This window comes from Mesoplodon bidens (assembly GCF_964165515.1).
Source record: "Mesoplodon bidens genome assembly, chromosome: 7".
Classification (NCBI taxonomy): Eukaryota; Metazoa; Chordata; class Mammalia; order Artiodactyla; family Ziphiidae; genus Mesoplodon; species Mesoplodon bidens.
Genome location: NC_138164.1, coordinates 72,365,968 through 72,383,767, shown reverse-complemented (window position 1 = coordinate 72,383,767; position 17,800 = coordinate 72,365,968). Strand labels below are relative to the sequence as shown.

The 17,800-nt window shown below is 47.4% G+C and overlaps 1 protein-coding gene across 1 annotated transcript in view; it reads left to right on the top strand.

Annotated features, from left to right (window-relative positions):
- ME3 (malic enzyme 3) overlaps positions 1 to 17,800 on the top strand; it is a gene marked incomplete at its 5' end in the record, with an annotated part of 103,779 nt that overhangs the window by 69,916 nt on the left and 16,063 nt on the right. Inside the window, one exon of the mRNA XM_081239252.1 lies at positions 14,407 to 14,516. Within this exon, the coding sequence (XP_081095378.1) occupies positions 14,407 to 14,516 (110 nt within the window). The remainder of the gene's footprint in view (positions 1 to 14,406; positions 14,517 to 17,800) is intronic.

Here is a 17,800-nt window from a genome sequence, read left to right as displayed (position 1 = left end):
CAGAGACCCTCCAGTCCTACTGCTGATGATCCAGAAAGAACTGAGACACCAGGTGTTTTAATCAGGAAAGATTTCTCTGAGCTGCTTGTGAAAAAGAGCATTTCTCTCAAGGGGAAGAAAGGATGGATAAGACCGCAGCCCCCAAATCCAAGCCTCATCATTCCATGCCAGAGAGGATGTAGCAATTCCAGGCAACCCCATGGTACATTTACTCTCATTTTCTCTTTGCCTCTCTTTCTGTGTCTCACTCATTCATACACACATATTAGGCAGTCTCTTCTTATTCTACTGCATTCATTTTATTAGGCTCAAGCACATTGTTTTTTAATGTGCTTGAGCCTAATAAAATGGAATCCTAAAAGCAAATGATTCTGTCAAGATAAGTTATGTAAAGAAAAAATGTCTGGATGTATACATACCACGCTGTTAACAGTGATTAGAGTTAAGGCATGAGATTGCTGGGGTTTTTGCTTTCCAAGCCAGTCATTCCTATATTGTTTGTGTGCAGGCATTTCTTTTGTAATTAGAAAAAAACAATGGATTTTTTAAAATAATGAGTTAGGCAGCGGGTTCTTTCCCAGAGACAGTTCCTTGCATTTTTTTTTAAACCCACTAAACATACAAAGAAGCAAGCAAGCATCCCAGGCTTCACCCTCTGGTGAATTGAGTACTGGTCTAACCTAGGCTCCTAAAGACAATAAAGTAATTCACATCCATCAACTCATGTAATACTCACAATAATCCTATTAAGGAGATACAGTTATTGTCCCATCCCACTAAAATATAAGTTCCAGGGAGAGATCTTTGTCTCTTCTGTTCACTGCTGTATCTCAAGTGCTCAGAACAATGCCTAATGACAGCATGGATTCTCAATAAACATTTATTGAATGTATGCACACTTTACAGATGAAACTGAGGCACAGAGAGCTTAGGGATCTTGTCCCAGGTCACACCATTAGCAATGGTGGAGCCAGGCTTTGAACTCAGGTGGTCTAACTCCAGAACCCACCTTCTAACTTGAATACTCTCTATTTCTTTTCTTCTACATGAAAGAAAAGACAGTCCAACATACTCCAGACACCTTTTTGATGCAGCAGGCAAGGAGAACAAATGGGAGGAAGTTCTTATGGAGACTATTCTACTTCACATACTCATGTCTCCTCTCTCCAGCTTGTTCTAGGGCAGGGTTAGTGACCCACCAGTCCTCACCATTAGGGAGGCTATGGAGGGACCAGACATCAACTCCCATTTTCAAAACTCTCTAGCCTTTCTCAGCGAGGGATGCATCCTCTTTTTTATTTTTATTGAAGTGTAATTGACATGTATCATTGTGTAAGTTTAAGGTGTACAACATGTCGATTTGACACATTAATTTTTTTAATAGATCTTTATTGGTGTATAATCGCTTCACAATACCGTGTTGGTTTCTGTTGCACAACAAAGCGAATCAGCCATATTCATACACATGTCCCCATATGCCCTCTTTCTTGAGCCTCCCTCCCACCCTCCCTATCCCACCCCTCTAGGTCATCGCAAAGCACCGAGCCGATCCCCCTGTGCTATGCTGCTACTTCCCACCAGCCAGCTGTTTTACATCCGGTCGTGTATATATGTCGACGCTACTCTCACTTTGCCCCAGCTTCGCCCTCCCACCCCATGTCCTCAAGTCCCTTCTCTATGTCTACCTCTTTATTCCTGCCCTGCAAATAGGTTCCTCAGTACCATTTTTTTTTCGATTCCATAGACATGCGTTAGCGTATGGCACACATTACTATCGTGCAATATGATCACCACCACCGCGTTAGCTAAGCCTTCTATCACATCACATAGTTATCATTTCCTTTTTTCGTGGTGGGAAAATTCCCCAGCCCCTGAGTCAGTTGGCACTTGCTTCTTCCTTCCTAACTACCTAACAGTGGTCCAGGCGCCCCATCATTCACCAGGGCTGGGCGCCCCCTGCAGGCCTCTCCACAAACTGCAAACCCAGCCAGTGTTACCGAGCCCCAGGGGAAAAGCTGAGGCTCATTGGCTCCAAGCTTCTCCTGGTGGTTTTAAACAATACAAACAAAGGAAAAGCCCTAAGCTTATGGCATCCAGACTACAAGGCAAGTTTCAAGATTTTATTTTGATTTTGAAAGATTGTAAAGAGTGTGACCATTAGCTCTGAATCTTGATTGTAATGTTTCACAGGAGCGTTCACACGCTGAGTCCCTCTCAGCAGAGACAGTCACTGCTCAGTATTTTCATATACACTGAATTTTAGGAATGCCTTTTGCAGTTCAACCTGTGTCTTACTTTATTTTCCCACCTGGCCCTCCTTAGGACTGTAACCACACAATCTTAGAATACCTGAACAAGAAACAACCTGCTCATTGATCCAACTCCATCACTTTGTAGGTGGGGAAACTGAGACCAAGAAAGAAAGTTATTTCCCCAGAGTCAGATAATGATAAAAAGCAGTGGGAAATTAAGGGGAACTTATCTAGTTGTTTGCTCCCATTCACATAATTCATGAAATCTCTTCCAAGTTTCCATTTAGCCTGTATTTATCATATGCTTTCTCTGGGCCCCAGAGTGTGGCCAATACAAAAAGACCTAGAGTTCAGTTGAGTTCTGACCTAGAGTTCAACTGTCCTAGAGTTCAGTTTTCCCTTGAGCTTGTAATATGGACACATGAAATAATCAGAAAATAGTTCAAGGCAGCATTCAATTATTCTTTTATCTATTTATTCTTGTATTCACCCATACTTTAATTCATTCAATGGACAGATATTTATTGAACATAGCAATAAGTCAGAAATAGACTTTGCTCTCAAGAAGCTTATAATTGACTGGGAAAAATTAAAATATGCTTAACTAATTACTGCTGAGTTTGTGTAGATTTAATGTCTACTTAGTTAATGGCCCTGCCTGCAGTGTCAGTCAAGGCTGATGGGGGAATACAGTGGTCACAGCCCTGGGGCATTTAGTTGGAGTTCAAAGTCATGGCCTTCTTCCCAGGAAAGAGCTAGAAATTCACTTTTACAAAGAACCTACTCTGTGCTGGGTGCTTTACTTTTAATTATCACAGCAACCCTTAGGGATAAATAAACTGAGGTTCAGGAAGGTTAAGTAACTTGTCCAAGATCACCCAGTTAGAAATGGAAGAGTCTGGGCTCACCCCAAATCCATCTGACTTCAAAATCAGAGGTGCTTTCCTACAGCCTCTGCTGCCTGCTCTCCCAGCCTAGCTGGAAACCCTTCGCTGCTTGCGGCCTCATTTGTGTTGATTCCTCGGGGTAAAGGAAAGGGACTGAAAAGGAAAGGGGGTCAGCTATTGTGATACAAAGATACTTTGCAGCAGTGGCCTCTAGAAGAGGACAGTGGGGCTTCCAGGGGACTGGGAGTCACGTGGGCTGTGTGTGACTGGTCACCCCTGTAGAAGGACTGTGCTCTGGCAGGCATTCATTCATGCTTCCATTTGTTCACCAATGCTGGTTGAGCTGGGCAAGCACAGGGCCTTGGGCATACAGCAGCAGGTTTGTTTGGTCTTCTAACTTGGGTGTCTGAAGCTGATTTGTCCAGAGCAGGGGGCAGGAGAGGGGGTCAGTTAAAACTCCTTCTTCAGCTGTCGTGCCCCACATGGTGAGTGAGACACCTCCCCTGCCCTCAAGGACCCTGCCTAGTGCCTGCTTTGACCTAGTCTGTCCCATAACCTGGCTTAGTCTTTCCTTTCTTCCCCTCCCTGACTTTGACTCACTTTGGTCCTGAAAGGCCACAAACACAGACTGCGGTTTCCAGCCTTATTGACTTTCACCTGAATGTCAACATTCAAGGTGGAATTTAGCCAGTTGCACGAGAGAGGGACAGTTTAGATGTTTAGGAAGTCCAAGGTACAATTGTATGACAGACTGTATGGTACAAATACTACAGTAGTACACCTGAATAGAGAGATCAGAATAAGCCAAACTAATCAGAGAACATCAGTCACCTCATGACAACTAAAATGTGCAGTCTGTGGGCAAATCAGAGCTGGTGTAAATGCCAGTGCCCCAAGTCAGCCAGTGGGTTGGAGGCTAGGAAGAGTGCCGAGGCTTTAAGAGCAGAAGGTTGGGGTGTGAGCTGCTGTGACCTAGAGGAAAAACTCAATACTGGCCTCTGACCTTTGAGACGTCGAGAGGTCAACAGATCAGCCACCATCCTCTTCCCAGCACTGGGATTTCTGGCGCCATTTGCGTGTTTGCCCAGGAAGTCAGACAAACGGGGAAATTGAGGAGGAAATACAAACTGTTCCCGGAGTGTTTTCTGTCTGGCCTGGGATTGCCATCAGAGCAGTGACTGAGGAATGGCCACATTATTCTGGTACTTTTGCTTAGAAGTTCCTACTTCCTTTGACTGTCTTTTTACACGATGGGACTTTTCCCCCTTTAGGCCGGAATGGCAGCCACAGGAGCCCGCCAGTCTGGCTGCCCGCCCGGCACACCAGGGGAATCTCCCAGTGTGGGACCTGGGAAGGGAAGGGCCTCAGAGGTCCATACACCACGTCCACCGTGGCTGGAATCCTTTCCACAACTTCAATGCCAAGTGAAGTTCTGGGGGCCCTGGCATCACCTCCAGTGACAGCCTCTTCCATCTAGCGTTTGAGATCTCTGCTTTATGTGGCACAGAAATCCCTGTCCTTCTGACTTCCACCTGTTGGCTCTGCTTTTCTCTTAAGGCCACATAAGATCAGTCTACCCTAATTCCCTGTCCTCAGAACGGTCCTTCGTGTCTCTGAAGATAATCATTATGCCTCGTTCCACTGAGATTTCTTTTTCAGACACAACATTCCCGCTTTCCCCAATCCATGGTTTCCAGTTTGCTCACCTACAGAAGAGTTTCCCTGTCATCCTTGTGAGTCCCTTCCCAAGCACCCCTCCCGCCCCCCTGCAGAGTGAGTCACTCCCTCTACATGTGTGGTGTGAAGGCTGCACATCTGTCCCTCCACTAGGCTGGGACGTCCCAGAAGGAGGAACCATGTCTCCTTCACATTCCAACTGGACTTTGGCTCCTGTCTGCTCCCATCTCCCTAGGACCTCGATCCCCCATCATCACTCCTCGCATCTCCCCTCCTCACTGGCTTCTCTATCTCATACACACACCTCCCATCCAAAACGCATCCATCCTTCAGTCCCACATCCACCACCAGCTGTCTCCCTACCCTTGTTTCATAGCCAAGCCTCTTCTTTAACCCCCCGCAGAACGGTTCCCTCCCCACGACTCCACCAAGAGTGCTCTGGCAAAGTTCACAAATGATCTTCTGACCGTCACTTCCCCGCCCCCCTTCAACACTTCCAGATCCCTGTGTCCGTTGACCTCTCCGCAGCATCTGACACTGCCCACAGCCTGTCATGCGGCTCCCGTGGCAGCTGCCACCGTCCACCTCGCCGGTCCCCCTGCTGACTTTCTTTCTCTAGACTCTCTTGCTCCGCCCCCTGCTGCTCCCCGGACACAGGTGTGCGCGAGGTCTGTCCTCGGCCTTGCTCCCTGCTCGGTGCGCACGCTCTGCCTGAGACCCTCACAACACCCTGAACTCCCTGTTCCTCTCTGCTGAGTCTCATGTAGCGTCTGCTTTTCATGAACACGTCCACTTGGACATGCCAGCACCTCAGACTCAGCACGGGCCAAGCCTGTCTTGCGGAGTGAGTGTATCTGTCCCTCCCTGTCCCCAGCCTTGGCGACCAACAGATGCCTCCACCCCCATCCCGGGCTCCTCCTCTTTCAGCTTCCACATCCTGCCCTTGATTAAATCCTGCCCTTAAGAACAATCGCCTCCATGGACTCAGTGCCTACGACGTGCCAGGCTTTTTATTTACATTATCTCATTTAATTCTCAGAGCAGGACTGCAAGAGAGGTATTATCATCCCGCTCTCTTATCGGCAAAGACTGAAATTTGGATTAAATAACTTGCCTGGGGTCACACGTTTAGTAGGTGATGGCTCCAGACCTGCGCAGCCCCAAAGCTCCCTCCGCTGCCCACCCTCTGCCTTCATGTCTGTCACCCCGCCCTCCTCTCACTCGAGGTCCCTGTTGCCTCGCCCCAGCACTTCACGGTCCGGTCTCTCACCGGGGCTCCGTGCCTCCAGGATGTCCTCCCAGCTAGTCCATCCCATCACCCACCCTGCTGCAGAATGGACGTCCTAAAACACAGGCCACTTTCCTGCCCGAAGCCCCTCGGTGGGTCCCCATCATCCCCCGACTGTGTAGGCTCTTTTACACAGGCATGTAAAGGGGGGGCCCCTGGAATCCGCCTAGCCTCAGCTCTCCCCACATCTCCCCTTCTTCACGCCTCTCCCAGCTCTGGTTATTTTCCTGCAGCTCCAGGAAGGCCCCCCCCTACCATTCTCATTCCAGACGCATGTGCTGTTCCCTCTGCCTGAGGCACCCTTCTCCCTCCCCTGCCACCCCACCCCCGCCTGCACAGTCTGCCCCTGAACCTCTGCTCTCCCTCAGGCCGAGCCCCGGTCTCCTGCTCTGTGGAGCCCTCAGTGCCTCTCCCAGAAGAGCTGATTGCCCCCGTGGAGGCCTCCCACATGCCTAGGACATACCTTCATTATTACCCTTGTCACAGTATGTTGCAACTGCTTTTTTTATTTTCCTGTGTCCCCATCAGACTTGAAATTCTTGAACTTGCCTTTGTAATCTAGCAGGGAAGACAGTCCCTTGTTCACAGTGGACACTTAGAAATGTTTGCTGAATTGAACATTTATATCATACCTAGGAGAGTTCCTGGCACAAAGGGGATACCCTGCCCGATACACTTCTTTAATAATTAAAACAGAAATGTCAATAAATAATTGTGATGCAATGTGATGTATCCTAACAGAGATACGCCCAGAGTAGCAAGGCAGCCCAGGGAAGAGAAGAACTACTGTTACCCTGGGTAAGGAAATCGATGGGTCAGGGAAGCCTTCCTAGAAGACATGACATTTCAGCAGGGCCTTACCGTTTAAGTAGGAGTTGGCCAGGGTAAAATGAGGCCCTCTGGGCACCTGAGCAAAGACATGGAGCAGTGCAAGGGCGCACAGTGGTTGGGAAGCAGCAAGAGATGCCCAGGGCGACGGAAGACATGAGAAGGGGGTGAGCATTAAGGTTGGGGCCAAAGTGAACGCCATCTAAGGAGTCTGAACACAACCCCAAAGGCAGTAGGAGTGCTGTAAGGATTTTAAGAAAAGACATTGCACAGATTTGTGTTTAGAAAGATACAGTGGAGGGATTGGGGGAAGGGAAATAAAGCTGGAGGTGGTGAGATCTGTTATTATAGGATCCTGGCCAGAAGTAACAATTGCAGGAATCCCAGGGAGAGATGGCCTTGCCCTGAGTCCACCCAGCCCCTGCAAAGTTCTTTCTGCAGAGAGCTGTGTCTGTCATACTGTGCTCTATCATATAAACAGAGGGTGGGACACAGAAGGGTGAGGTCTCTAGTCAAATAAGTTTAGAAAATGCTGAGTTAAACAGGCTTCTTAATGCAGGACTTTTCAGAATCTTTCATATACATTGTGTATGTTATATGAACATTCAGAGTTTCCCAAATGGTTTGAGCCATGGAACCTCTTTCTGAGAGCATCTCAAGGGACTAGAGTTTAATGGAATGTGTAAAATAAAAACAAAGACCTAGAGCTTTCGGGATTCTGTCAGCTCTAATTTCTGGAAGGACAAAATAAACAAAAGAAATAGCTTTCCACTGGATGTAACTGATGTCCTCACAATGCACTCTGCTGGGGAGTCTTGTGTGTGTGTGTGTTTTGTTGGGGGCATGGAGTGGGCTGCCATGGAAATATGAGTGGTAGGTTTTAGTCATTCTGTTTGGAGGCAGGCTGAGCAAATTCACCTGCTCTTCCCAGGTGCCCTGTGTTTGTTCAGGCCTGAAAGAGGTCAGACCCAAGTGTTTGAAAAAATGGCAGGTCCTGACCTTCAGAACAAAGAAACCAGGTCTGCAGCCCATGGAATGTTCTGGTCTCACCACATCTCTCACGCAGCCTTTGGTCAGCTTGCTGGGGGGAAGGGCAGAGCAACCATCTCAGAATCTCTTTACCCTGGGTAGGCTGCATCCCAGGTGACAGGTACCTGGGTCCTGGCTTAGTCTCCTCACATTGTCACACACAGCTCCCTAGGGCTCCCAGGCACAAGTCGCCATTTTCAGGCTTCCTCTTGCCTGAGGGCTGGAGGAAAAAAACCTTTTAACATCCACCCATCGGCCTTGTGTCTTTAAGTGAGCCCTGCCTTAGAATGCCTTCTATGGCAGCGCCAAGGCCATTTCCCAGCGGAGTCCCCAGGGTGGAGGAGTCTGGGCAGCTCCGTGTGCGGCCTGGGAAGGCGCCTCTTTCTCCATTGCAGGAATTCTCCCCTGAGAAGCAGCAGATATTCCTCAGCCCCTGCCAGGAGTTCAGGATGAAGAGTTCAAAAGTGCAGAAGGAGACAAGCAAACAGGACCCGCCCCGGTGAGGGGCAGCTTCTGGCAGGATGGAAGGTCAGCGATGAACTGGCGGCACTGAAATCAGGAAACTGCCCAGAGCCCTGAGTAGGGGGCCTGAGCGGGGCCCCTCTGGAGGGGCTGCTGCTCCAGCTGTACCACCTGGACAGGGGCCGCCTCCGCCCTGCTCGCTCAGCCGGTCTGCTCTGGGTCAGCTCAAAGAGGACTCGAAAATACTGATGTTCCTGTCCTATGTTGCTCTTACCAGGAATGGTCAGACCTCCCTACTTTGGACTTACATCTCAGTGAAGCTCCTAGTGTATCTATTCCAACCCTACGTTAAGGAGCTCCTGCTTCCCCCGCAAGGCTCTCAGATCAGGAACTAAGACCCAGAGAGAAAGGGGACTCACCCAAGGCTCAGAGCTTATATCAGAGACAGAAGGAGAATATGATTTTCCTGTCCCCCAGTTCAGCGTTTTCTTCACCACATGGCACTGTTTTTCTCGTTGGAGAAAGAAACCTAACTTTAACATCTACTTCACTTTATGTTTTACAAAATCATATTGCTGTTAAAACTAAACGAAGTTCTGGTGTCAGATAGAGCTGGATTCAGATTCCAGCTCCACCACTTTCCAACTGCAGGAGAATAAATAACCCCGGGGGCAAATAACTGAACGTCCTGTAGCTCAGGATTCCTTCTCTGAAATGGCACCTACCTACTTCATAAGGTCATGGGAAGATTAGTTGAGATAATTCATGCAAAGAACTCAGCCTGATGTCCAGCACCATCGATAACCATTAGCTGTTTTTGTTACTGTTATCATTAGTAGAAGTATTTTCATGAATATGTAAGGCAGTTAAAATTAACATTTAAATTGGTGTTATGATGAAGGTCCAACATCCTGTATTTGGATATACATGGATGAATTGAGAAAAGGTTTTTTGTAACCTAAGCTTTTAAAATTTTCATTCTGAAATTTTTTTTGTTCTTAATTGGCTTTTAATTAGTTTAACAAGTTGGCAGGAAAACTCACACTAAATTTCCACCAACTCTTTCATGTACCCAGCTCTTCCTAAAACATTTACTGAACAACAACTACAGTATTGGTTTATCATAGGTGCTCAGTAGATGCTTTTGGATGGATGGGTGGACAGGCAGATGGATGGGCAGAGGGAATGGATGGGTGATGCAAATAGAGCAATTGAAGTAACCACCATTGGTTCAGACTGGATAGTTAGTGGTGTGGTTTCGTGAAAAGCCATAAGTCAGGAGCCAAGGGACCAGGAAAAAATGGTAAAGGGCCCAAAGGTCTCACTGGAGATGAAGAAGAGATATAGTGGAAGTAAGGGAGGTGGAAGGAGAGGCTGTGGTCAGAGACTGAAATGCACAGTGTGGAATTTTATTAGGAGCGGCTCCTGGTGACGAAAGGTCCAGGGAGCAGCCATGGGGGAGGGCATCCAAGGTGGGTAGGGGTCCTGCAGGTCATTAAATACAAGAAGGTCAAGAAACTCTGAGTCTAGGTTATTGGATGGGAGATTCACATAGCCTTTTATCCAATTCCAAGTTAGGATTAAAGTGACTTGAATGAACGAGATTTTACTCTGTATCTCATCAAATTCCTCCCTGGGAAGGTTCTCTTAAGTGAAACTGAATTTGCCATGGAAGAATAATAGTGCACTGAACAAAGGTATTTATTTATAATCCCTGCCTTATTTTTTAACCTAAGAGTGGTGTTACTTAAAGGTCAAGTGTGTGTGTGTGTGTGTGTGTGTGTGTGTGTGTAAGAGATAGAGAGTGAGAGAAAGGAGAAACAATGTGCATCACATTGTTTTGTCGTCTGACCTTTCCAGCATTTTAGCTCCAGGCCAGTGCGGGAGCAACACTGGGAGTCTTGTGAGGATTCTGTGTATCAAAAGGTCACCAACAACCAAAGACATTCTGTTCCTGCCTCCCCATCCAAATACTTGAAATTCACACCCTGAACAAAAATTCACAGTAAATGTTGGTTTGGTGAACATAGCATTATAATTGTGCACTGAAGGTTTTTTTTTTTTTTTTTAACCATTTCTATTCATTGTACAAGGAGAAGAGAGCTGGATGGTGGATCAGGAGACACTGCAAGCTCCCTACAGCTACCCCCACCAGCACTTGCTCTGTGACTGGGAATAAGAATTGTGGCCAGGATGACACGTGTTTAGCACTTTACAATTTAAAAATCACCCCCAGCTTTTAATCCTCACCACAGCCGCAAAGTTGACCAGGCAAATATTATACCATTGACAGATGGAAAACTGAGGCAGAATAGAGAAGTGAAGTGACACTCGGTTGCAGTGGCAGGGCCAGGTCAGGCCCACGAGCCTCCTGACCCAAGCCCAGAGCTCAACACTGGACTGAGGCAAGTTGCTGCCTCTCCATTTGGCCCCTGTGACATGAACCTGTCTCCAAATCCCCCCACCAACAGCTCCAACTGGAAGGATCATGGTAGGAGCAAATATTTGCCTGCCCACTGGCATTTCTACTGTACTTTTTTGGCTTCCTCCCTTTTCTGGTGGTGCGCTTCCTTTTACAACAAACCTCTATAAACAGTTTCTGAGAATTACTGAGCTATGTTTGTGATGCAGATGTACTCAGGGAGTATGTAAAGTAATCATTTTAACAAAAGGAATAGATATTTAAAATTTAATACTAACTATGGGAAAAGTGTCCATTGTGTAAAACAGAGTTTATCTTTGGATTCAATGTTTGTCTTTGGTTTCACAAAGTAGTTTGTACTTTCAGTATTTTCCACATAATATAGTCAAATGCAGAGCAGTTGCAATGCATCCAAAAAATGGGTAAATTTTCTGAAAAGAAAAAAAGGATATGCCATGCACAAAATTCAGAGGTTGGAAAAAATGTGTTCTGGGCCACTTCAGTGCTACTCAACCCCTCACAGCCACCAATCTCATCAGACAGATGTCCCGACAGCACAGGAAGCCCAACACATGTGGGCCCCAGCCACCTTTTCCAACAAGGTCGTACATCTTTCTTTCCACAGCTGGTCCCAAGCTGGTCCCAGGCCTCCAGTTCACACAGTTGGGAATGGCAGGCACTTCTCCCTACCACATGCCCAGGCGCTCTGTGCCGATCAATCAGGGCATTTTTTTCTCAATGAACGTGACCGCAGATACTGTGGGTCACAAATTGGTCCATGAGATGAAATCCTTTTTCTGCCCATGGATTAAGTAATTTTTAATAATTCACATCACACTTGCTTCCAGAAAGACTCCAATAAGAGACACAGTACAGGGCTTCCCTGGTGACGCAGTGGTTGAGAGTCCACCTGCCGACGCAGGGGATATGGGTTTGTGCCCTGGTCCGGGAAGATCCCACATGCTGTGGAGCGGCTGGGCTCGTGAGCCATGGCCGCTGAGCCTGTGCTTCCGGAGCCTGTGCTCCGCAACGGGAGAGGCCACAACAGTGAGAGGCCCACGTACCGCAAAAAAAAAAAAAAAAAAAAAAAGAGACACAGTACAACCGAAAAAAGCAGGATCAAAGAGCCAGAATCGAGTCAGGGGAGGGTGTGTGCAGAGAGCCTCGGCTGAGGGAACCTACCGTTAAAGGGCAGAAGACAGCTCTTGGCTTCCTGACGCCCAGTGTTAACAGGAAACACAGGTTACCAATCCAGTCATTTTTTAGGAAACACAAACTTTTTCCTGACTTTGAAATCTAGAAGGCAATTCTAGTGTAGATATTAAATAAGACAACTCAAGCTGCTTAATGGGTCTTGTCTTTACCCACCAAGGCAGTGTTTCTGAGTTCTCCAGACAGGATCAGAACGATCTGAGGTGCTCACTGAAAATGCATTGTACAGCATGGTGACCAAAGTTCATAATTACTACTGTATCATGTACTTGAAGTTTGCTAAGACAGTAGATCTTAAATGTCCTCACCACTCAAAAAAAAAATGATAACAATGTGAGGTGACGTATGTGTTAATTAGCTTGATATTTGTGGTAATCATTTCAAATGTATACGTGTATCAAAGCATCCTGTTGTGCTCCTTAAATACGTACAATTTTTATAAGCCAGACATAGAAGGACAAATATTGTACCTTCCACTTACACGAGGTACCTAGAATAGACAAATTCATAGAGACAGAAAAAGAATAGAGGTTACTAAGGGCTGGTGGGAGGGAAAATAGGGTTGTTACTGTTTGACGGTTACAGAGTTTTTGTTGAGGATGATGCAAAAGTTTTGGTTATAGACAGTGGTGATGGTTACACAACACTGTGGCTGTATTTAATGCCACTGAACTGCATATTTACAAATGGTTAAAATAAATATGATTTATGTATATTTTACCACAATAAAAAAAAAGAGGAATAACTGAAAAAAATACATACAATTTTTATTTGTCAATTATACCTCAGTAAAGATGGAGGAAAAAATACAGATTCCTGAGCCCCAGCCCTAAACTCACTGAGTGAGTCTTTGGGAGATGGGCCTGGTGCTCTGCACTTTGAACCAGCTTACCACCTGATCCTGCTCTACCTGTACACGGAGAACACCCTCACCAAGGTGTTAGTGGATGACAGTGGCTTCATGCAGTGGCCTTTCCCAACCTTCCCTGTATCTTATCAGGGAATAATGCCTGAACCCAGAAGAGTCTCTGGTGGAGGGACTCGAGACTTCAGGATCCACCAAGGGAGATGTTTGGAGGCTGCAGAGGCTCCCCAAGCCTGAGTGGCAGAGGAGCCGGGCTCTCTGCACGCACTTGGGTTTGGAGTGAGCTTTCTGCTGGGATTTCAGATGGCCACAGGCCACAGAGAGGCAGGGCCCCATCTCAGCCCTTCCAGCACCCCTGGGGTCTGCCATCCAGAGCCCATGAGAGTCACCAGCCCACATTAGAGACAATGATATGGGCTTGACTGACCACCAGGCTCTGTACTCCTACTCTCTGCCCCATCCTCATCCATAATGGGGCAGGCAATTTGCAGCAATGTGGATGCAACTGGAGATTATCATACTAAGATAAGTCAGGAAGAGAAAGACAAATACCATACTATTCCACTTTTATGTGGAATCTAAAATATGGCACAAATGAACCTATGTATGAAACAGAAACAGACTCACAGACATAGAGAACAGACTTGCCAAGGGGGAGAGGGTTGGGAGAGGGATGGACTGGGAGTTTGGGGTTAGTAGATGCAAACTATTACAGTTAGAATGGGTAAACAACAGGGTCTTACTGTATAGCACAGGGAGCTATATCCAATCTCCTAGGATAAACCTTAATGGAAAAGAATATAAAAAAGAATGTATGGGACTTCCCTGGTGGTGCAGAGGTTAAGAATCCACCTGCCAATGCAGGGGACACGGGTTCGAGCCCTGGTCCTGGAAGATCCCACACGCCACAGAGCAACTGAGCCTGTGCTCTAGAGCCCGTGAACCACAACTACTGAGCCCGCGTGCCACAGCTACTGAAGCCGGCATGCCTAGAGCCCGTGCTCTGCAACAAGAGAAGCCAGCGCAATGAGAAGCCCGTGCACCAAAACGAAGAGTAGCCCCTGCTCGCCGCCACTAGAGAAAGCCCTCGTGTAGCAACGAAGACCCAAACGCAGCCAAAAAAAAAAATATATATATATATATATTTTTTTTTAATTACATAGGAAGTATTGTCAAATGAGTAATAAATCTTCAAAAAAAAGAACGTATGTATGTGTCACTGAGTCACTCTGCTGTACAGCAGAAATTGACACAACATTGTAAATCAACTCTACTTCAATTAAAAATAAATAACTAAATCATAATGGAGCAGGCAGAGCCAGGAGTCCAGGAGCCAGCCAGGTGGCATAAACCCCAGTGAATGAGCCATGCCACACCCACACCCACCCCTGGCCTGCACCTCCCTGCTCCCCAGTGCAGGCTGGGACCTGCCAGGCATCAGCTTGGGGAGGCAATCACATGCTCTTTCCTCTCCCTCTCCACAGGTTTGGAATAAATTGCCTCATCCAGTTTGAAGACTTTGCCAATGCCAATGCCTTCCGCCTTCTCAACAAATACCGCAACAAGTACTGCATGTTCAACGATGACATCCAAGGTAAGTTTCCACCCCTCCTGACAAAGCCCCTGAGGACTAATGCCTTCTCACAAAGGCTCACCTGGGTGCCGAGGTGGGGAGGGACCACCTCATAGCCGGTTTGCTGCCAGCAGCTGTTGAAGAAAGAGCAGTAAATCCAGATTCACTTTGCTAATTCTCAGCTCTGTAACCTTGGACATGTCCCATAACTTTGCTAAGTCTCAGTTTCTTCACCTATAAGATGGAGATGATTACTGCTTCAGAGAAAAGTAAGAATTTGGTGATTAGACATATGAAAGAAATTTTAAACAATGCTGTGATTTACTAGCTGGTTGAACGTGGGCAGATCACCTCTCTAAGCCACAGTTTCATCATCTATTCATTGGGAATGATAGTAACTACCTTGGAAGATTATTGTGAAAATTTAAAGAGCTAATATATGGAAAGTACCAGCGCATAGGACTCATCAGACCAAAGCATCAATCACCATAAAAGTGGCCTTCACCAGCCACAATAGCTCGCTCTTGGATTTTCCAAACACAAGGCATGTGACTGTCAGGGAATCAGGATAAGGCCTTCTCTTCACTTGGCTGGAATGAGTGCTTCTCACAATGATAACCGAGGCCCCAGAACATTCCAAAAGTCAATGGGAAGCATATTCTAGTTCAGGGTCAGCTTGGCTCCCTGTTCTGTGGACCAGAACTATCTGAAGGCACTTGCTTCTTGCTGTGGAGATGCCAGCATGTGACACTGGAGTAGGAAGGGTGGCTTCTCAGCGATTATCTCACCTGATCCAGGAGTCCTCAGGAAGGAGCATTGCCAGTTATTCCTAGTATTTTATAAAGCCCAAGGGAAACCTTGATGACATGTAGGTTATTATTTAACAAATGAAGTTTGGCAAGCAAGATCTTTTCAAATCAAGGAACCATGTCATGTAAAAAAGAACAGGTTGGTAGGGGACAGGTATGGGTCCCTGGGAGTTAAAGATGGGCCAACATTTTGCAGATGCGGCCCAAAGAGGTCACAGTTTTCATCAAGTGAGTAAGATAGACCTAGGAGGATTCAAGCCCAGGTTAAAAATAGCTAAGGTTTAGAGCTGAATACTTGTTATTCATCAGGCACGGTTCTAAGCACTTCACAGCTTAATCCTACCAGATATTACCAACCCCGTCTTATTTGTACTCCTGTGACCTCCCTCTGGGTCAGTTCCCTCTGCACGTGAAAGCTCTGCTTCTCAGCTTGGGACAATCTTCCCCATCATCTTTGGCTCGGTAACTCCTACTCACCCTTCAAGGCTCAGCTCCAGGGTCTCCTGTCCCAGGGCAGGGACAGCCTGATTTGGATGCACACCGGGTGCCTCCACAGCCTCCTGTGCCCCGCTCTGTCAACTTTCTTACCACACGCTACCCCACATGCCTGCACTGAGTTGTCTGTCTCCCCAGGAGACAATAGACTCCCAGAGGCAGGAACCACATCTTTTCTCTTCTCACTTCCCAGTCCCAGCACAAGTGCCTGGCACACTGTAGATGCTTCATTAATGTTGGAAGAATGAATGAACGAGGTCCACTTGCACAAATTGAGATTCTCATAAGCACCCACCTGTTCATGTGGGTGTGTCTACACTGGACACCTGCCCCCGAAGCCTCTCTCTTGTCCAGGTCGTCATACATATACTCACCCAGAAATGCACCCCACATGTGCTCACACGCAGACATATATACATCTTCACATGTATACACCCTCATGTATACACACACAAAAGTTCTTAAATTAAATCAGTTTGTTACTTTTTAGTTCCTGCTGATACCCAGTTCCAGTAGAGCCTATTTCACTCCCAGGCAAAGCCAGATGGAATGGTTTTCTGGGTCCCACGGCAAACAGAGGAGGAATTTCCCATTCTTTTCTCAGAAATGAGAGACTAAAGTCATTAAACTAAAATGCATGAGGAGAGCTGGCAAATCGTACTAGAATGGCAGGAGCCCTATAATATCGAGTCTTTGATCGGGACAACCTGACCATTAGGCGTGGCCATGTGATTAACAGCACCGCCCAGATCTTCCTTCAAGAAAGGACTTGTTGCCCCAGCTGGCGGCAAGGCTGGCTGGAGCATCAAGCAGACCACGGTCCTGCCCTGCCAGGACGGCATCACCAGGTGATCAGGGAATATAGAAGCTCAACCATTTTGGCCCAGTGCAGGACAACTCTGAGGGGACATTTAACTCCAGAGCTCCCCACGGGGTTGGCTGAGGCCCTGGGGACCGCGTCGCAGCTCAGCTTCTCCTGCTTCCCCATCCTCGACCCCATCCTGCTTCCACTCCCTCCCTAGCACAGGTGTGCTGGTCCCAAGGGCACTTCTTGATAACATCCTGAACACTTCACATCTCTCTGAATCTGCTTCCCAGGGAACCCAAACTGTGCCAAGGAATCCAGTTGGCATGAACACAGAGCTTTAGGCTAGAAAAGTGTTTTCCATCCACACTATTTCACAGCTTCCTTGCCTCACCCCCTCCGCCTGTGGGGAGGACGGACGTTGCTGTTCGTGTCACTGATGAGGCAACTGAAGTTCAAGGCTTAAGTTTTGCTCCACGTCGCACAGCCTAACAGGCATAAAGCTGGGGCTAGAACCTAGTCATTTCTAACTCGGAATTCACTGTCTGTCCGTGACGTCGGGCTGCCTGTGCTCCCTCGTAGGTGAGGCAATGCCGTGAGTCTCCTTGGTGAGGATTAAATTCCGGACCCCACGGAAGTGTGGGTGTCACCGCTCTCCTCACCCCTCCCATCCTCTCCTCTAACTCCCACAGTTCACAGACCCCCCGATGAGGCCTGGGGACGGGGAGGGGCTGGCCCACAGTCACCAGCTGGTTAGTGATGGGTCCAGAACCAGAAGCCTATGATGTGTACTCTCTGTGCTGGGTGGGCAATTAGCAGACTGGTGAGGAATTACGGGGTTAATGGGGCAATGTGGAAGATTAAGCTCATGCTAGAATTGACCCCCTTACCTCCAAATACAAGGTAAAGAGCAGAGGAAAAAGAAACATGAAACTACATAGCCATGCTCAAAAATAGAAAGGAACGCCTGCATGCACAGAATTGGAGAGAGCTGGGAGAAGGGGGAGGGTGGGAGGAATCACAGTGGTAAACAGACACCAAAACCAAACCGCACGTGGTTGCTGGGCACAGGCCCGATCCCCCCCAGCAGGACTCGTGGTCAGAATCTTCTGGAACACCCCAGAATGGCGGGGGATGGGACCAGGCTGCCCACATGAAATGAACACCAGCGCAGCCTCACGTCCTCAGTGGAATAA